Source organism: Nothoprocta perdicaria, unplaced genomic scaffold, assembly GCF_003342845.1.
Source record: "Nothoprocta perdicaria isolate Ctin4 unplaced genomic scaffold, notPer1 scaffold_11, whole genome shotgun sequence".
Taxonomy (NCBI): domain Eukaryota; kingdom Metazoa; phylum Chordata; class Aves; order Tinamiformes; family Tinamidae; genus Nothoprocta; species Nothoprocta perdicaria.
The window spans coordinates 3,310,329-3,329,127 of NW_020454205.1; the positions used below are offsets into that span (position 1 = coordinate 3,310,329).

An 18,799-nucleotide genomic window follows, 5' to 3' on the forward strand; every position below is an offset into this window, starting at 1 on the left:
GGAATCTCTCAGTATTTTCTCATGCGTTTACTTAGGTATGAGCTGCTTATAGTCTGGTTTCAGAGGCACAGGAAGGTAGAAGTACTCCGGGTGTTGTGGCCGTACCTGGTGTTTGTGGTGAGGGTTTAACAGGCACTCGGAAGTAGTTTCACATGGACTGAGCTGTCCTCTTGTCTCTCCCTTCTCCTGCAGTGCCCTCCTCGTGCCCTCCCTCCAGTGCCAAGGTAAGAGCAGTTTGCCCCATGGAGCTCCTCATAGCTGTGCTGCGCTACGGTGAAAATACATGTCTGAGCAATCATAAAGGCTTTGAAAATGTCCCCTTTTCTTGCTAATTTGCTGTCCGAGAATGCTTTACAAGAAATACGAAAGCGATTTAAAGTTTTACAGAGGCTGAGACAAAAAAAAGTATTTTCATTTTATTACTTGGAGAGGCGATCCTATTAAAAAATCTGACAGTTGCCCCAGCTGTGCTGTACAGTAGTATCTATGGTAGTTTTATTCATGTCCCTCTTCTCAATCTGCTTATCTCCTTGTTCTTCCTGTTTCTTCATGTTCTCTTGTATATTTGAATCAAAAGTCCTCCTGGACAAAGATTTCTGAAACAAGATTAGGCATTCCTGGGTAGGTTTATATGTACAATTGTATGCTGTATACGGTTAGTGTATGTTCACAGCAGTGCAACATGATATAAGGAGAAATACGGGCTTATGGTTTTCAGCATCCTAGTGGATAGTGCAGAAGGAAAGGTAATAATAGAGGTTTCGTGGTGTGGTCCATCAGAAGTCCTTGAAAGCAAATTGGATGTTAATCATTGGCCACATAAAAAGCATGTTTCTGTTCTTAGTAACACATCTATTCATATATTTCATAGCTGCTTCTGCTGCTCTGTTACATACTAGTCAGTAAGGCAAATTCTAGTTAAATAACCAGGTGATTAAAGGTTTTAATCTGCTCCACAGTCAAGCGATCAAGAAGTGGTGCATAGTCACGAACCAACTGTTGAGTCTTGATGATTGTTTGACCTTGCTATATGGAATTGCTCATAAAGAGAAATAGGAGTGGGAGGTAAGGGAAAGAATCAGAAACAATAAAGGAAAAGGCAGGTGTAAATTTAACGCTATTGTGAATTGTGATTGAAAAGTAATTTTTTTTTCTTTTTGTTCCTTTTACATTGCTCTTCTACACTCTCCTCCTTAAATGTGGAAATGTGAAGTGGAAGCCAAGGTGAGTTATTTTCACATTAAAAAGAATTGTAATTGTTAATATTTCCTTTTGATGTTGCTTTAACCTCTCCTAAATTTTGGTTCCTGTGCTTCCTCAGTGCCTACTGATAGCTATTTAAACTGCATGGGTGTCTGGGCTCTCCCTGTCAGAATTGTCCAGGGTTTTTATTTGCTCTCTTCACTGTATGCTATTTATGTGCTAAATGAGTGCAACTGGACTGTTGTTACTAGGCTCTAGACAAGTTTATTCTTCAGAGCATTATTTTAAATATTTTTTTCCATTTATTGTACATGTATGTGTGTGTTTAGCCTCTGTTGCACTCAAAAAAAAGATATTTTTTAAAAAAAAGATATTTTTTCAAAAAAAAAGATATGTTTATCCACTGTTTTCCTGGCATTTTCTTTACTCTTCCTGCTTGTATGAAGTGGTGCATTCACTTGTGAAAAAAAATGTTTGCTTTTGGCTGGCAATATAAGGGTCACTAAAAGGGGGAAATGGATATCCAGCATAGGGAAATCTCTATAACTGTATTTTATGTTCTACAGATGAAATTCCACTTAGTCGTCCAAAAAAAAGGAAGCCCAAAGGAAAGACTCCATTAGGTAAGGTCCTACCAAGACTGAAAATGGGGTTTGGAATCACGGGTGAGACCTGCACTGTAGCCAAGCTTCTGACCGAGGCACAGTTTTCAGCTTTGTACTCTACCTCTGAAATAGTGGGGTTCTTGGCTAGCTTACTATAATGGATTTAAAGTGCTTTCATTAAAGAGGAAGAAAAATTGCACTAACTCGAGCATCTTGTTTTTCGCTTTGCTGTTACTCTACAGAGCTGTTCCTAGTCCTGTGATACACTAAACCTTGATATTGTACTGTCAAAAACGCTTTTATTCTTGCTTTTAAAAAAATCCTTGAATGGAGAGCTTTGTATTTTATAGAAAATTGCCCTATAAAGCAAGTATATACTTCTAAGCAAGATTATAGGTGTGTTCTCTGTGTTACTAAAGTAAAATACTGATAAAATTGATGATACTGCTACTAGAATACACAAAATTTCATGTAAACTTTTAATGGAAAATTAGTTTCTCCGAAGTCTACTAATTTGTCTCCTGAAAGAGGATAGATATTCTTTGAATGTGCTTTTTCCTCTGTCTGCTTTTTGTTGTGTGTTTAGCATTTAAATTTTCCTGTAACATTACACTGTTTTGCCTTAGCTTATCCATCCAGCTGTATGTAACTTTTAACAAACTGCACTGTTCATTTTCTTTGAGCCTTGCATGATAATCTTTGCATGTAGAAATTATAGGGGCACAGTTCTTTCATGTGTTAGTGCTCTCTTGCAGACCCAAATGGGAATTTTCAATACCTACAAGAAGTTGCAAGAGTGACAAAAGGGTTCCTTATTGCTTATTACATTTGCTTCTCAGCTTTTATATTTCTGGCCTGTATTTTTCATCTCAGCTGTTACTGGGCAAGTGAAGCTCTTCTGCGTAAGCTGTAGATGCTCCTGTAACTGAACTTTATAAGTTTCTGGCCAAGAAGATAAAAATTCCAAGTCTTGATGTTCTGACAGCTCTGGTTGTGATCCAGTTTTCCTTGAGGTACAGCTCTTTCTCCCCGTCCAGGATGCGCACACCTAATTCTCTCCAGTTAGTTGTCAACAGGAAGGATTGATCCGTCCATTCATATGGCCCTTCCATGAGGCATTTCGATCATAGCATTAAACATGATTAGATTTGTAATAATGAGCGCTTTTCCTCTCTAATAAAAAGCCAATGTCTATTGTTTTAACATGTGTCAGGGATGAGCCCCTATGAAGCAGCAGAAGTGAGAGAGAGAAATGCACAGGGCAGATCTTATTGTAGTTGTTTCTCAGCTCTTCTGAATTGAATTTACTGGGGTTTTTCTTCTGGGCTTCAGATGGTATTGTGCAAGCTGCTGTTCGTCGGCAGTCTGAAAGCAGTGAGCCCCTAACTCCTGGACCCCTTGATGTCCCTCCTCAGAGGAAACGCAAGAAGAAGAAAGTACCTCCTGGTATGTGAAAAAAAAAGTGCAGAAAAGAATATTGAGTAAAACTTGGTAACCCAGAAACACTGGTATTTTGGTTTATGACTATTTCAGTCAGTGTGCGCTTGTGTGAATAACAGGTGAATGTAATTTCTGAATGAATGGTAGCTTAAAATTTAAAGCTGATCAGAGTCAGAAACTTAAGTTTCTGATTCATGACATTCAGACATGGTGCAGATACTGATGCAAATAATGGCAGCACAGTTTGTATGTGGTAAAACATAGCTTTTTAAGATCCAAAAACTCAGAAGGACATCACTGTTTTGCCATTGTGTTTATATAATACTTACTTATGTATATCCGTAAATAGCTTTCTGTAAAAGCTTTGAAACTTTCACGTGGCTTATTTTAAATCTTCAGATTCTGAGACCTCTTTTACCCAGCAGAATGTTGCGTCCTTGTTTCAGAATGGAAATGGCATGGATGTCCCAGAAGCTGAAGAAGCAGTGATCCGCAAGCAGAGAAAAAAAAACAAGTGAGAAAAGCTACCAAAGCTGGTTATAATTTAGGATAACTGTGATAGTGAATGTGCCAAGTTAAGCATTTTTGCATTATCTCATCCTTTGCAGTAAATAGTATGTGTGGTTTCTTCCATTACCAGGACCTGATTTTTTTTGCTTGTTCAACACATACATGGGTACATTACAATTCAGAATGTGTTAGCATAAAATTAATGTTTGTCACACACATGAGAAGTTAGAATGTATAACTGCTTTCGTTAGTTTTCCTTTTTTCTTACTTTTCTCAAAAACTCAAGTGATTCCCAATCCTTAATCTTTGCATCCATTCCAAGAACTAAGCTTTTATAACATTTAGTCTAATTTCTACCAAAAGCATCTGCTTTCTTGGCCTTGTTTTTATGTTTTTTGTGTGTTTGTTTATTTTTTTCTTCTAATTGTTAATCTCTTGTTACACGTTTCTTGCCATCTCTTGTTGTACATTTCTCGCCACCTTAGTGTTTTGGGGCAAACTGAAAGTAAAAAGGAAAGAGGAGAGAAAAAAAAAAAAAAAAAAAAAAAATTCAAGGTTCAGCTTTCTGGTCTAGATTAACTAGCTCCATGAGAATTTTAGTCCTTAATGCTCTAAATTGAAGTAGTATCATACATGTCTGTAAGGCCAATCTGTTCTTATCAACCAAATCAGATGTGCTATATATTGATTGGAGGCATAAGCTTTTAAATTCTAGCAATATTCTTTCAATATTCTTTCTCTGCCCTGTTATGGTAGGAAAGCTCGTCCAGCAGAATTGCAGTGTTCCAATGATCTGGAGGTGGAGGAGGAGGACATCATTGAAGATGAGCACAGAAAGAGCCCTGATCAGCAGCCTGTGTTTGCTGCACCTACTGGGATTAGCCAGCCTGTTAGCAAGGTGTTTGTTGAAAAAAATCGTAAGTAAATCTTGTGATTTATAGAACTTAAATTCTTCATATTTCTTTTATCTTAAAGAATGTTGCATTGTTATGAAGAATTAAAGAAAAATAAAAATGAGCACAAAATTATTTGCAATTAAATATTTATTGTAATTGTTCACTATAAGAGTGGCCATTAGTATTGCTGTACTTACACATCTTCATTTTTTGATTTTGTGTTAAAATAATTGTTTGATAAGACGGAACTGAGCTGACTTGACCCCAATATCCTCACAGTACCATGAGGCAAAAAAAAAACAGTATCGTAATTATATTGCAAAAAGTCTTTAATGGGGAAATGTGCTGTGCGGCAGGAAACACAGAGTAGCTACCTTAAGTATCTTGCATCTGCAGCTTGAGCTTGCAGAGTGCAGCCCACTGGCAAAGACATCTTGATTTGAATGTATGCTAACAGAGAACAGAAAGGAGAGCAACACTATTTTGATGAAATTTTTGACACATTTTTTAACATTAACAAGTTTATTATTGTAGAAATAATGATGGAACGTAACAGTACTGTCTAATATTAACTCCTCTATCCTTTTAGGACGTTTCCAGGCAGCTGACCGCGCAGAATTGATTAAAACAACTGAAAATATTAATGTACTTATGGATGTGAAGGCTTCATGGACCACCAGAGATGTCGCACTGTCAGTGCACCGAAGTTTCAGGTATTTGATGGATTTACATTTTAATGCAAGTAAGCAGAAGTCAGGACAGAGAGATTCTCCTTGAAGTTAACGCCGAAAAGGTGTTATTGCAATGTACCGTTGTGATATATCTTTGTTTCTTTTGTATATTCTTAATAAAAGAATTATGGAGAATATGTATTGCAAAATGAGATGCATCCACCAGCTGCAATTTGATCAGAAAGAAAATACCTCAGTTCACATAGTTCCCACTGAAAAATTTGGGATGGTGAAAAAGAGGGAGAAGCAAAATTGGAGAAGCAAAATGCTATTCTATCTATTTGGATAGAATAGCAAAACGTGATCTTTGCAGACGTGGCCGTGTTGTGGCACGAAGTGGGAAGATGACAGAGTCCTTGTCTTGCCCCCAGTTTATCATCTAGAAGTTCATGCTTGTTCCTCTCTTTCTTATCAAGGAGGATAATGACAGGCCTGGAAAATGTTTAAGAAAAATCTGGCCTGCCTTTCAAGGACAAATTTAAGAGCCTTGCATAAGTGAAAAGAGGTGTGGTTTCAGGGATCTACAGGCAGAACTGGAGAGTGCATCTAGTTTCTATCACTATTTGAAGACTGTGAAAACCTAGTATGGAGGGCAGTATTTGAGGCTTTGCAAGGTGTTTTGCTTCTCTGATATAATTTGATTCCGGTAGCAGTAATAATGAATCACTTAATGTTCTCTTATCCACTCAGGGTGATTGGACTCTTTACCCATGGCTTCCTTGCTGGGTATGCTGTATGGAACATCATTGTTATCTACATTTTGGCAGGAAAACAGCTTTCCACAGTTTCTAACCTTCTCCAGCAGTACAAGACACTAGCCTACCCAGCTCAGAGTTTGTTCTATTTGTTGTTGTCTATCAGTACCATCTCAGCCTTCGACAGGTAAAATATGTTTGTGTTTGAAAAGCAAGTGTACGTCATGTGCGATACGTTTGTTTCTCCTCTGGCACTTTTCTGTCTTCTGTTAATGATTTAATATGATGGTTGCAACCATCATGCGATGCAAACCAGTCTGGTTTGCAGCAGGACTGTGGTAAAGAGTTCCAGTATGTTCATTATGGCTGAAAGATGGGAATGAACAACAAGAGTCCAAAAGAGAGGAGCAAAATGGGAGTAAAGAGCCGTGAAAGGCTTGCCAGAGCAATTTTAGAGAAGTTTCTTTTAGTGACAATTTCCATAGGAAACTCTTTCCGTAGTAAGCATAGTGAACCAGACAAGGAGTCTGTTGTATGGAAAAAGAAATCATGGTTTTCATTTCAGTAGATGACAGAAGACTCAACTTGCTCTGCACTTTATTATTTTAGAGAAGTGCAGAAGCAGGAAGTACATGGTTAGTTGCATTCGCATAACTGAGCTGTTGTGTGGCCGTCAAAGTGAACGTGATGATCAGAGAGGGGACCAGAACTCTCTGAGGCCTCCCTGTTCCAGAAGGAACTGCCTTGTGGAAACTGTTGACCTTGTGGAACATCCTCATTTGTTTCTGCCCTTCTAATCTTTGCCCTAAGGAAGATTGCTGCTGCATGTGATGTCGCTGTGTGTGGTGAGACACTGTAACAGAGGCAGAAAAGGCAAAAAGTAAAAGAACAGTATTAGTGTACTGTGCCAGTGATTCTTGTTTTTGTCATCAGGACTGATCTGGCAAAAGCATCCGTTGCACTGAGGGGCTTTCTTACCCTAGACCCAGCAGCAATAGCTTCCTTCTGTAAGTATTCTGAAGTGATTGGAATATGGTTTGAAGGAAAGTAAATGGAGAAATGCAAGGATAAGTTTTCATTGAAAAATGGGTTATTGAGTTAAATGACTTGCTGAGTAGTAGAAAATGGTATTCAAGGGCTCTGAATGTTTTGCTATGTTATTGTTTTGTCAGTTTTAGAGATTGAAAGTACAAGTAGGGCTATTAATAGTATATTTCTTTTCCCACTTCCAAATGCAAAACAAAGATCTAACAAAAAAAGTAGCGAGATGCCACCCTCAATGTAGGCAATAGATGCAAAAGTGCAGAAATTGAATTTCTATGGGTCATGGAATGCTTAAGAAGAGAGAATGGGTTAAAGGCGACAGTAGCCTTGGAAGCATCCCCTTGGACAGTATTCCCTTGGAGTGAGGGGAAAGAAAATGTAATGATGATTGACATAGTGAAACAGCGTTTCTGTAGTTTATAACTAACACTAATAATTCCATTTCTTCTAGTGTACTTTGCTGCCCTTATCTTATCTTTGAGCCAGCAGATGACATGTGATAGAATTAACCTCTACACGCCACCTTCAGAAAACGGCAGCATCTGGTAGGAAACTGAAAAAAATCATTAAATCAGAATATAGCTTACTTTATAACATAAATCACTTGGGAATCTTTGTCAAACTTGTGGATTTGAAAGGTTATGCAATATACTACTAATAGAAGATTTTATTAGTAAACCTGTTTTTGTGTGAGCTTAACCTGAAGTTTTGATCATTTCTCTGTAAAATGAGCGTTCTCCAAGTCGGGCTCGGTAATACTGTCCCACCTCTGCACCTTGAGCAAGAACATGCCTGAATGATGCTGAAAAACTTGAGCCTGGCAGGAAACTTAAGCTTTTTTAAGAGGAGAGACTTTCTTTTGCTAGGGAGATATGATTCTACTGAAGTGGACACAAAAATCCCTTTTGTATCTATAGCAGAACATTCTGTTGGGAGTCAGTGCTGTTTTTGTAGGAGATGGTGTAGTCTGTTTTAAGAAAGAGGATGTAAGGGCTTAGCAGATACAAATGCCAGTAAATGCAAAGTGCCATTTCATGCTAGAAACTCTCATTTAAATCCAGTACTTTCTAATGGGATTAAACTCCCACATGTGTGGTTTTTTTTTCTTTTAAGTAGACCAGGAGAAGTAAAATAAAGAATTGATGTTTTGTGTATTTAGACAGTTGTCCTCTTCAATGATTTTTCTAAACATTTGTTAATTTTATTTGAAAAGTCACACCTTCAGTAACAAAACTGCAGCAGACATGGCTGATAATATTATTTCTACCTGGCTTAAGAAGTTCACTGCTGTGACACTGTTGAAATGATTATTATAGCACATATATACTGTGAACCCTGACTGATCCTTTGATGTGCTTTGCCTAGGACGGCAGGTACGGAGGAAGAAATTCTTCAGCCATGGATTGTGGTGAATTTAGTAATATCTATTCTAGTTGGGACAAGTTGGATCTTCCTGTCCTACCAGCCAGAGCTGGACCACAGCGAAGGTAGGAAGCAGTATGAGGGAAAATGTTGTTCACTCTTGTCCAGGCTTTTATCTGCTGTGTTTTGTATGCAAGACTAGTCCTGACAAGTGCTATAGTTAAGGACTGATGAGCTTTGTCTTCCCTTCTAGTAACTTTTCAAGTGTTTTTAGGATTCTGGTATCTGTGTTTGATCTTCCAAAGACCAAAAAGGGGTGAGGAGGGACAGCGAGACAAAGGAAAATCCTGGCTGAAGCAATTTTTCACATGAGACACTGTGTGGGACGGGTCATCTTTGTAGAAGAAAAATAATTTTTGATTTTTTTTAACAGCATTTTGAACACGTGCAATTATTATTCTGGTTATGTTTTAGAAAGTTTGCTTATGTTGCTAATGCACCTTTTACAAATGTTAAATGTGTTTTGAGTACAATTTGGTGGTATTTTTTGCAACAGAATGTTAATTGGTGACAACTAGCTGTGAACAGTATAATTCATGACTTTCTCAGGTCCCTGTGCTGCTAACTTAGCACTGTGCTTCACAGGGCAGGTATGTACAAAAATTAATGTGTCTGTAAATGGAAAAGTTCCTTCATGAATTTGACACTTGCAGAATGTAGTTGCTCAGAGTTCTTTTTGATTTTATTTGAGTGTCAAGCTGAATGCAGCTTCAGTACGATCAGCTATCAGTGTCATTGCTAATTCTATTAACGATTTGAAGGCAACAACAGAATTTTAGAGACGGTGGCTGCTGCTGTTACTGAGTTTTTGTTTGGGAAGAAGAGAAGGAGGCTTGGGGAAATGCCAGAGAACTTTTCAGGTATAGTTAAATTGTTTTCAGATGAAGTTTTTAAAATAGAATTCCTTTCTCTCTCTTGCAGAACTGATGTTTCATGCTGAAATTGAGGAATTTCCTCAGGGGGATATCTTACCCAGAGTCCAGCCATAGTTGGAAACAAACATCTTTGAATATCGTAGCTGTGACTGATGGCTCAACATTTTCTTTCTATTGTAGCCATATATTATACCTTTCATAAAACAAAAAAATGTATTTTTATACTGTTTATATTTGGTTTGGTTTGATGTTTTATGTATATTGTTTTTTAATTTCCAGTGATAAGTGAAAACTTTTATATTTCTGCTTTTTGTTTTATAAAAAGTAAATTATCTCTAGTGCATAAAGTCAAGCTGCTTTTGTAAGCATTGCTGCCTCAATAGCCAAAGAAAACAGGTGGATGCAGAAGATGGGGCATTCAGTCCTTTTAGACAGCACTATCTTCTTCAACAACCTGCACTTTGTTATTGATGTTGGTATCAGCTCATATAGCTGGGCTATCTGACTTGACTAAGTATTTCTAGAGACTATAACATGTTATGAAGAGAGCAATTTAAGAAAGGTTATAGTAACATACAAAGTTAGAAAACATGCAATAAACATTTCAAAGTAAGCTGGTGTGAATGCCAGAAACGAAAGTTTTCATATTGCAGCATCTTGAGTTCAGGAGTGAGCTTTCTTTATCTGCTGGGCAAGTGAGGAACTTGCCAAGGTTTACAAAATGGGTGTTTAGTCACAGAACATACAGTATCTGGAGAAGCCTTAATTAAATGGTTTTGTGCATTTCCATACCAACATTCTTCATACAGTATTGTGTTAATGAGAAATATTTCCATGAAGATAGTGCGAATTTCTCATTTTTAAAAGTATAAAATGCTTAAACTGTTCCAAACGCCTCTTAAAAATTACTGCAGTGCTTTGTACTGTTTCCAAATGATGGGCATATTTAAACTAAAGTGGTCTTTATTTTTTGTCTCCCCGAGGGTGACAGTGTGTGTGATATACAAGCTCTGCACAGTCGGTTAGGGGAAGGCACTTTTTGCTTGTGCCTCTTCTTTCCCCGTGCCCGCAGGCAGCGCCTTTGCACCAAAACCGCCGCCACGAGCGCGGCGGTTTGAAAACCAACCGCCGCCGCACGGCCGTTGGGCGGGGCGGGGTGGGGCGGCGCCGCCCGCCGCTGCCCGAGCGCGGCCGTTCGGCGCCCTCTGTTGCGCGAGGCGGCTCAGGGCCGCTCGGCGGCAGCGGCCGCGCCGACATGATGGGCCCGAGGGAGATGGAGCGGCCGGGCGCCCGGCCCGTGCCCAGCACCAGCTCCTTCCTGGGCGCCTGGTCCTGCAGCTCCCCCGAGGCCTCCCTCACCTCCCTCAACTTAAAGTCGCGGGGCTCCAGGCTAAAAAAGAACCTTGCCAAGGTGCGGCTGGGTACAGCTGATGTGTATTAGCTGTAAAAACCTGGAGTCCCTCTGCTAGGTGTTTTGGGAGTCCCAGGGGTGTTTTCCTCTGTTGGATGTAAAAATACTAACCCCGGGTTAGTCAGGAAATTGTAGTACCCTGGCTATCTTCTGAAAACTGCAAGACATTTTCTCTTCCCCTTGGTAGCTGCTGAAGCCAGGTGATGAACGAGCTGAGCAACAGGATGACAAGCTAGAGGCCTATGGAGAGCCGGTACGTGTACCATGCACCTCAGTGCTTGTTCTCCAGAGGGGATCCTGTGGTAGCTGCCGCACAGACCTGGCAGCTGGAGTGTGTGGGTTGGCCACAGTCCAACTCCCCAAGCTGCCTTTATGCAGACCCCAAGTTTCATAAATATAGCAGACACTTTTTAAGTGACTATTTTTTAAGTGACTGTTTGTCACCTGATGATACATGAAGAATTGTTTATAGCTGCCAAAGAAATGGAGAGGTAGAGATGTTTTATTAAAATGTCTATAAAACTAAATTTTAAAGCATCTTTGAAGTTCCAAGATTTCATTTATTTAGTGCAACCATAAGCATTTAAGTCTCAGTGTACTTGAGTACAGGCATGAAATTCTTATTTGTTTTCCTTTTAGTGCGGATATGTTTTTAGCTAAAGCTGAGAAAGTTTATTATTCAGTTTATTGGATATGGGATGCCTATTTTCCATATACCAGGCAGGTAGAATGTACCATCCTTTACATCCTGGAGTGCACTTCCTCTTAAAATAGACTTCTATGCTTCCATTTTTTAACTTTTCATTGTCTTTAATTATTGAAGTGCTGTCATCAATAAAGGTATAATTTATATTTAAAAATGAGACTGCCTTTTTGAATTCTGAAAATTTCACATTAGACAAAACAGAAGAAAATTTACAGCATCTCTTGACACATCAGATCGAAAAGTACTTTGCTCTCATAGATGTCCTGACAGATACTGCCGTTTTAAAATAGGTATTTCTTTTCTTCTTTCAGGAAGGAAAAGAATGATTTCGTCTTGCTACAATGCAAATATGCTATTGTAAATGATTCTGTAAATTAGTCTTGTAAAATCACACTTTCTGAACAAAGGAAATTCAATTGTCCTGCTGAGAGTGGTTTATCACTTGATTTATTTTTTCTAGAGTGGTTGCTTGGGTGTTCATGTGAAGAAGTGCAAAGATTTTACACCAAAGTGTATCCTTTTTGAAAATAACCTGTTTTTTTCTATTTTTTTTCCTCCTCCCTGTCTTGATGCTGGGATATCCTCAGGATATGCTGGGGAACAGTATAGAACAACATACTCTGCAATTTTCTGCAACTGAGAAAATATTTATTTGTACTAATGAATAGTTGTAATGAGTGATGTCATCACAGAATCACAGGATGGTTGAGGTTGGAAGCTCCCTTTGGAGATCATTTAGTCCAACTCTCCTGCTCCAGCAGGGACACCTAGAGCACATGGCAGAGTCGCATCCAGGTGGTTTCGAACATCTTCAAGGATGGAGACTCCAAATGGCCCAATCCACCTCACTGACCGCTCATCTAACCTGCACATCGTGAGCTTGCCCATGAGGGTGACAGCGACAGTTACAGGAGATGGTGTCAAAGTTTTCCTCGGTCTGGGGCAGAGGACATTCCCAATTCTCCTTGTCCAACAAGCCAGTCATCCCATCATAGAAGGCTCCCAGATTTATTAGACATGACTTGGTGAATCCTTGTCCTGCTCCAATGATAAGCAAAGCCATCAAGAAGGCCTTTCTTTGCTAAATTATCAAATTTAGGCTAATGGGAAAAAAATAGATATATATGTTAATAATTATTAAGATTCAGTTATGCAGATTGTATTTTGTTTGAATAGAGACTAAGAAAATTAAGTCATAAGTTCAATATTTTCAAAGTTGCATGTGCTGTTAATCACAGTACAGAGGAAAACCTAAGAACTTTAGAAGTGTTTTTAAAACTTAATTGTTTAAGTAAATATTTTTGCCTGTTTTAGTGTATATTTTACCTTAAAATAGATCAGAACAACATACAGCAATCCTTTGGAATTTATTTGGAAATGTTAAATTTTTCCAACATTAAATTTTTTAAAACTTTACAGCAGCAAATCCCATTGCTTAGGCATTATTTTTTTTCAGTGTGGCAATAGAATACTCTCCCATGAGTTCTGATGCTATCTGCTTAAAAAAAAAAATAAAGCTATGAATTTTTTTCTAAATATTTGAAAACATTGGCATGTACTTAAAGGCAGCATTCTGCTTGCTTGACGGCAGTAATGAAACATACTATGTGAAGTTTTGAAGTCACATTCTCACAAATACAATAATGCTGTTCCTTTTTAAGGGGAAAAGTTTGATTGAGAAATTAAGTGTAGAGGAATGCATGTTTTGACTGTGACCACTGAGAGAATGAGGCTATAAATTTCCAGCCTCATTTGAGGCTCTTACTTTTGGCCAAGATATCTTTTACTTAGAGGTGCCTATTGCCTTGCATGGAATGGAGAGGTAGCCTAGGCCACCTATAGGGCAGATGAATCTTCCTGTAAACCATACTTTTAAATTGGCCAGTGAGGTCAGATAATTAGTTTTATGGCTTGAGAGGATGCAATTTATACATGGTGCAGAAAATGGGATGCTGAAGTACAATTTAGTTATTTTGACTGTACACACTATCAATAAGAATGCTTAATCTCCTGCAATTTCATTATAAATACATGTAATATATATGTAATATATATGCAGTAAATGTTTCCTAAACTTGAAACTTGCAGACACTTTCCGACCAAACACTTGGGTGATGGTCCGTATTAGTATTAATGAGTATATGAAGTGCACAGATCTAGAACTGTTGACACAGACAGAAGATGGACAAGGAAATGACATGGTGGTTCATTTTGTAAATGAGAAATACTTCCCTATAGAGGTATAGTGATAGATTTTGTTCTTTTGAATAGTTGTCCTTTTCAGAGAATGTTCTTCCTCAAGCAGAGATGCATGTTTTGTGGTGTTTTCCTGTCAGAGAAGAACAAGGTAATTTTAATGTAAAGCAGAATTGCTTTACATCGTCACTTCAGGACAGCAAGGTTCTTGAATTTAAATAATAAACTTGATTTTTGTTTTATTTGGAATTAATTTATTTTCGATGTTCTTTCAAATATTGTGCTTCTTTTTGAAAACTAAGTTTATTTTGACCAAATGAATGCTTTATGTGTGCCTAGAGATCTAAGGCAAGTTTGCTGAAATGTGCTCATTTTTCAGCACTATTGTTCTTTGTACGTTCCTGTCATGTCTAACAGTAGCAGCTATAGCATGTATTTTAGCTTGTAAGAGCTTATTGTTTTCTGTAGCAATATTGTAAGTTTTTGCTGCCATGTTACAGTAAGATGTAGGTACCCTTATGTTTTAACTTGCAGGTTCCAAGAAGAGCATCGGATGAACGGAATTTAATTCTTTTGGAGTTAGTAGAAGTTAAAATGGAGAGAGACTTGCCAAGGCTGCTGGCACGTGCAACAGTGCACCTGTATGAAATCATTAAGGTAGTGATAAGGACAGTTGCTTAGGGTTTGTATGGGAAGCAGCATAAAGGAAAACAAGTTGGTACATTTAGAATAAGGCATGCATTTTTCTATATTGATTTATGGTATGGAAAAAAGAGCAAACAGGATGATTATAAAAATCCACAGTTGAATATTTCTGTAACAAAATAGTAATTTTTAATGAAATTATCTAATGTGAAAAACTGTGTGGATTCATAGTCCTGCCAGAAGGCGTTATTATCTAAATGCTTTTGCATGCAAGAATTGTGCTGCATTTTAACTTTGTAACATTTCTAGATTCCATTTTGTAATTAGAGCTTTTTCATATACTTGCTGATGTCCTGTATGAAATATCTGCATGCTTGTGCATCTCCTCCTTTCTCTTCTTCTGCTTTGCAGAGAGGCTGCTGCACTGCAACATGTCCCATGAAGAACCGAGATCTGGTAGCATACTTTGGCATAATTCAGAGAATAGCTTATGAGAATGTACCTTGTCTCTACAGAATGATTTTAATTACAAAATTTAACTGTTCTGAATGTACTGGTAATGTTAAGATAGATATTAAAGCAGAGAATTAAGAGAAAACAAAGGACAGTACAAGAGAACTCTCTGTGAACCTTGTGGTATTTATCAGTACTGTTACAGTGGGGCTATAATATTTACATACAGGAACCCAGGCTGTATTTAGTCTTGTCCATCTAACATCTGTCATTTGAGGAACTTGCTTGGATGTTGATGACAAGGTTTTGTTGCTGGTTGTTTAACGAGAAAGGCCTTACTTGCTTTCAGTTCTTAGGCGAAGTGTATTTCCATTAAGGGACTGAACCTTTACGGATTTGAATGCACACTGTTTTGGAGGCAGCTCAGGGCAAAGATGATTTGACAGTGCACAGCAGCACTCACCTTTTTTGGAGAGAACAACTGAGAACCATGGTGTTCTGAACTGGACTCTTGTGCAAACAGGGTAACCTGTAACAGGGTAACTCTGAGCATGCACTGGACTGGTGTGTCCTCTACATCTAGCCACCAAATTTCATAACGTTTCCTAGGCAAACTTGCTACCTTCTTTAACACCTTAGGGAAAAATATTGACAGAAGCACTCTGACTATAATTTCTCTGAGCAAAAGAAAGGGTTTTTCACTAAAACAGGAAGATGCCTTAAAATGGTAGTGCAGAGCTCTGTGTGGCATGTAAACCACAGTTATATATGTATATTTGTATTACCTGTCCTCTAAATGTATATTGCAAAAAGCTTAGATAGAAAATGGAGTGTAAACTAATTATTTTGATGATTTGTTTAGTTTTTTGTTCATATTATTCTGGTGTTAGGAAAGCCTGTTTTGATTAGTTTTCTGAACTCTATCCTCAGAATAGGTTTCCTATCTTGAATAATAAACTTACACAAGAATACAAGGTGGGTGGAAGTATTGAAATTTTGTTCAGAAGATTAAGTATGTGGAGGTGTATTTTTTGTGCTTTTTCTATTTTTATATAGTTTTTACAATTCTTGCAGATGTTTACTATAGAACATGTTTGTATGTGTGCTTGTCATAAGGATTAATAGATTGTAGTAGTAAAATGAACTTTTTTTTTCCCCCTAGGTCTTTTGTTTACTGGAAGTAAAGTTCATGTTCTGCTATGGATGCCTTGGTTATGGCAACTCATCTCAGGTCTTGTTCTCTCTTTCTTCAGTTTGGTTTTGTGAATGGGAAGACTAGGAAAGGAGGCAGTTAGTGGGCTATTGAATCCGAAAATATCTGGTGGTGGTGGTGGTACAACTGCATAAACCTCAGCAAGATCTACCTGTAGAATATTTATACATTATATTCCGGCTGCTTCTGTTGGAAGAAAAGCCAAGATGGTGCTTACTCTTCTGGAGCCTTTCTTCTATAATTTATGCAGGGGCAGTCTTTCTGTGTGGATTTTTTTCCTTTGGTGCTATTTTTTCTTGTATTAGCATTGTCCTGTGGTCCCTGATCAGTTCTGGTCAGGGTCAGTCAATCCCTGAAGATTGTCTTTCTCAGGCACTTGCTTCCTTTTTTACTAAACAGAATGTGGCAAAATAAAATTCAGAGTTTTTTGTTTGTTTTTCTTTTATGAATCCATTTCAGAGCCATAGCAGGTTAAGGTAGTCTAGAAGAACATTAAGAAAGCCATATAAAGTGCTCTTCAGGTTATCCTGAAGAGCCTCCACCATTTGTATAGTGCTGCAGTTTGATCTTCCTCAATATATATATTATTTTTTTCTTAGAATGGTCAATAGGTCCTGAAATTCCACTGCTTGTTTTTTCAGATGGATTATCTCGGAAGTTATTTATTTACACTATTAAGATTGTACAGCTTATAGTAAAGGCTGTAATGGCTTGGAGCAACAGTGTTTTTCTTTTGTAGCTGAGTAATCCGAAGCTTCAAAGGCCCACAGACCGTACTATGTTTCCTCGACCTCCACCGATAAAGGACGGAGCACATCCTTACAGGTACTTGGGAACTGTTTGTTTGCCTTTATGTGAGACGTTAGCTAAAACTTAAATAATTCTATCTCATTTCAGTGAAGAGGGGGGGAAAAAAAGGGATTTTTTTAAAGACTTAAATGGATGCAACTCCCCTTGTTGACAAGACTGTACAATTAGGTTTTCTCAAGTGCGATATGAATTAGCCACAAATTCCTGCCCACAACTTGCAAACTTTTTTTTTCCAGCCTAAGTCCCACTGTTTTGTTTTCTTGCATGTTTCAAGCTTCCTTTGATGTGACTCTTCAGTGTTTCACACATTTGGATTCATGTTCTTGCTGTTGTTGCTGCTGTTGTCCTGTCATCTCTTTTTTTTTCCCCAGACAAATAAGTCTAAATATGGTAAATGACTCTAGATTTCCAATATAGAAATCTTATTATCTCTTTCCTCATAGCACCGTAGGAATGTGATAGCTGTGAGTGTGACAGTGTTTGAATACTTATTCTTCCATTTGCATTCCATATTTCTCTGTTACTTTTTTATCCTTCTGTAATTCCTCCTCCCTTTTTTTCCTTTTCTGTGAAACTGAAAGTAACTTTATTTTGCCCTGCTAAGCATGTAGCTCTTCATTGGCTTTATGGACAGCTTTGTAGTTTCTGTAAAGTTCCTTCTGGTTCCAGATTAAATCTAATCTCTGCCCAGCCATACAGAAAATGTACTCCTACTGTGCATTTAGAAATGCGTTTTGGTGAATATCCATGTTTATCAACTGAGGAGAATTGCAGGAGAAGATGCAAGAATGTGCTTCACTGCAAAGTCAGCTCAGTTGATTAACAGTAGCATGTGATGCGGGTCATACCACTTGCTTCATATGAAGCCTGTTTAGCAGCTATTTTAACATGGACAAGGTTGCTGGTAATGCTAGTTATGTATTGTTTTTGTTTACCCTTGCTACTTGAAATTCTGCACTAAGCACCAAATCTAATGCCTCTTGTGGCAGTACTCTTTTGGACTGAGAAATGGGAGAAAAGGCTATGAAGGAGAAGCCACTGTTCTCGTATCTGCAGTGAACCTGAGAAGGTCTTGAAACCCCTCCATTGGAACAGTTTAAGAGAGTTATTTGTAGGTGGCTGTTATTTGTTGCATGACTTAAAAACAAACGAACTGCAGAATTATTTTTCTTAACTGTGAGAAAAAACAAACACAGGTTACCTGTTTGAGAAAAGTAGGTTTTCTGGCGTATTATTTGTTATATTATGATTTATTTTTGTAATAATTTTGTGATGTACATGAAGGATTCTGTGAGTAGTTATTCTGGCTTTGTTTTATTTTCCTCTCATGTAGAGAACAATCATTTCATGCTATTCAGTTCTCATTTCTTCTTGCAAAAATATCCTGATGTGTTAAGCTATATACTTAAGTCTAGGTAATTACCATGTGATTTTGAACCACTGTAAAGGCAATCGTATTTGTACATTTCATCTCTCCATTACCTTTCAGTCTTACTCTTTTCCAATTACTGTGGAGTGTTTTGTTTTTTTTTCCCTCCCCTTGATAGTAATGACATCTCAGCAGAGCCAAAGAAATATACTTCATTCCTGCCTCCATATCTTTATGCAAAAATTACCCTTCATAACAAGAAGATACCTGCTGTCTCGGATCTTTCTTCAGAGGAAACCCTTCCAGAAGGTACCAAAGAATTATCAGCACAAACAAGGCAAGAAACTAATTTCTCCTTATTTAAGCTTTGGAATTTGATTTTTATTTTGGGGTAGAGAAACTGAATCCTGGCAAGGTGCAGTTTGTTATGAGCCAGTGCATTTTAAATAGGCCAGGTTGTCGCATAGAAAAGGGCTGTTTTCTGTCTTCCATTGTTTTGGAACAACTTTGAAACTATGGTGAGACGGCATCATTCAGCTGTTCTACCTCGCATTGTCTGAAAGAAATCTCTTGTT

General features: G+C 38.0%; 1 protein-coding gene and 1 long non-coding RNA gene across 3 annotated transcripts; both read left to right on the plus strand.

The window, feature by feature from the left end:
- The first annotated feature begins 1,165 nt into the window (after positions 1-1,165).
- TMEM237 (transmembrane protein 237) lies at positions 1,166-9,604 on the plus strand. 2 transcript variants are annotated; one of them, XM_026049514.1, is made up of 11 exons: positions 1,166-1,224; positions 1,770-1,826; positions 3,141-3,254; positions 3,648-3,762; positions 4,515-4,675; positions 5,244-5,367; positions 6,076-6,267; positions 7,014-7,087; positions 7,576-7,669; positions 8,490-8,611; positions 9,468-9,604. In XM_026049514.1, exons 4-11 carry the CDS (start codon positions 3,707-3,709, stop codon positions 9,533-9,535), a joined length of 891 nt encoding a protein of 296 aa, XP_025905299.1. In that variant the 5' UTR covers positions 1,166-1,224; positions 1,770-1,826; positions 3,141-3,254; positions 3,648-3,706; the 3' UTR covers positions 9,536-9,604. The 2 variants fall into 2 exon arrangements, with proteins under 2 accessions (XP_025905299.1, XP_025905291.1); XM_026049506.1 differs by having other exon boundaries at positions 3,695-3,762.
- A 2,408-nt stretch (positions 9,605-12,012) lies between these two features.
- LOC112955957 lies at positions 12,013-14,376 on the plus strand. Its single transcript, XR_003250966.1, has 3 exons — positions 12,013-12,050; positions 13,627-13,778; positions 14,269-14,376. It is a non-coding gene; the product is annotated as an uncharacterized LOC112955957 (long non-coding RNA).
- The last annotated feature ends 4,423 nt before the right edge of the window (positions 14,377-18,799 follow it).

Bases quoted from the DNA above. Each gene is read 5' to 3' on its own strand.
- TMEM237 (XM_026049506.1), top strand. From the start codon at position 3,210: ATGTCCCTCCTCAGAGGAAACGCAAGAAGAAGAAAGTACCTCCTG. The intron at 4,676-5,243 runs GTAAGTAAATCT...CTATCCTTTTAG, and splicing joins GGTGTTTGTTGAAAAAAATC to GACGTTTCCAGGCAGCTGAC. The intron at 7,670-8,489 runs GTAGGAAACTGA...TGCTTTGCCTAG, and splicing joins TCAGAAAACGGCAGCATCTG to GACGGCAGGTACGGAGGAAG.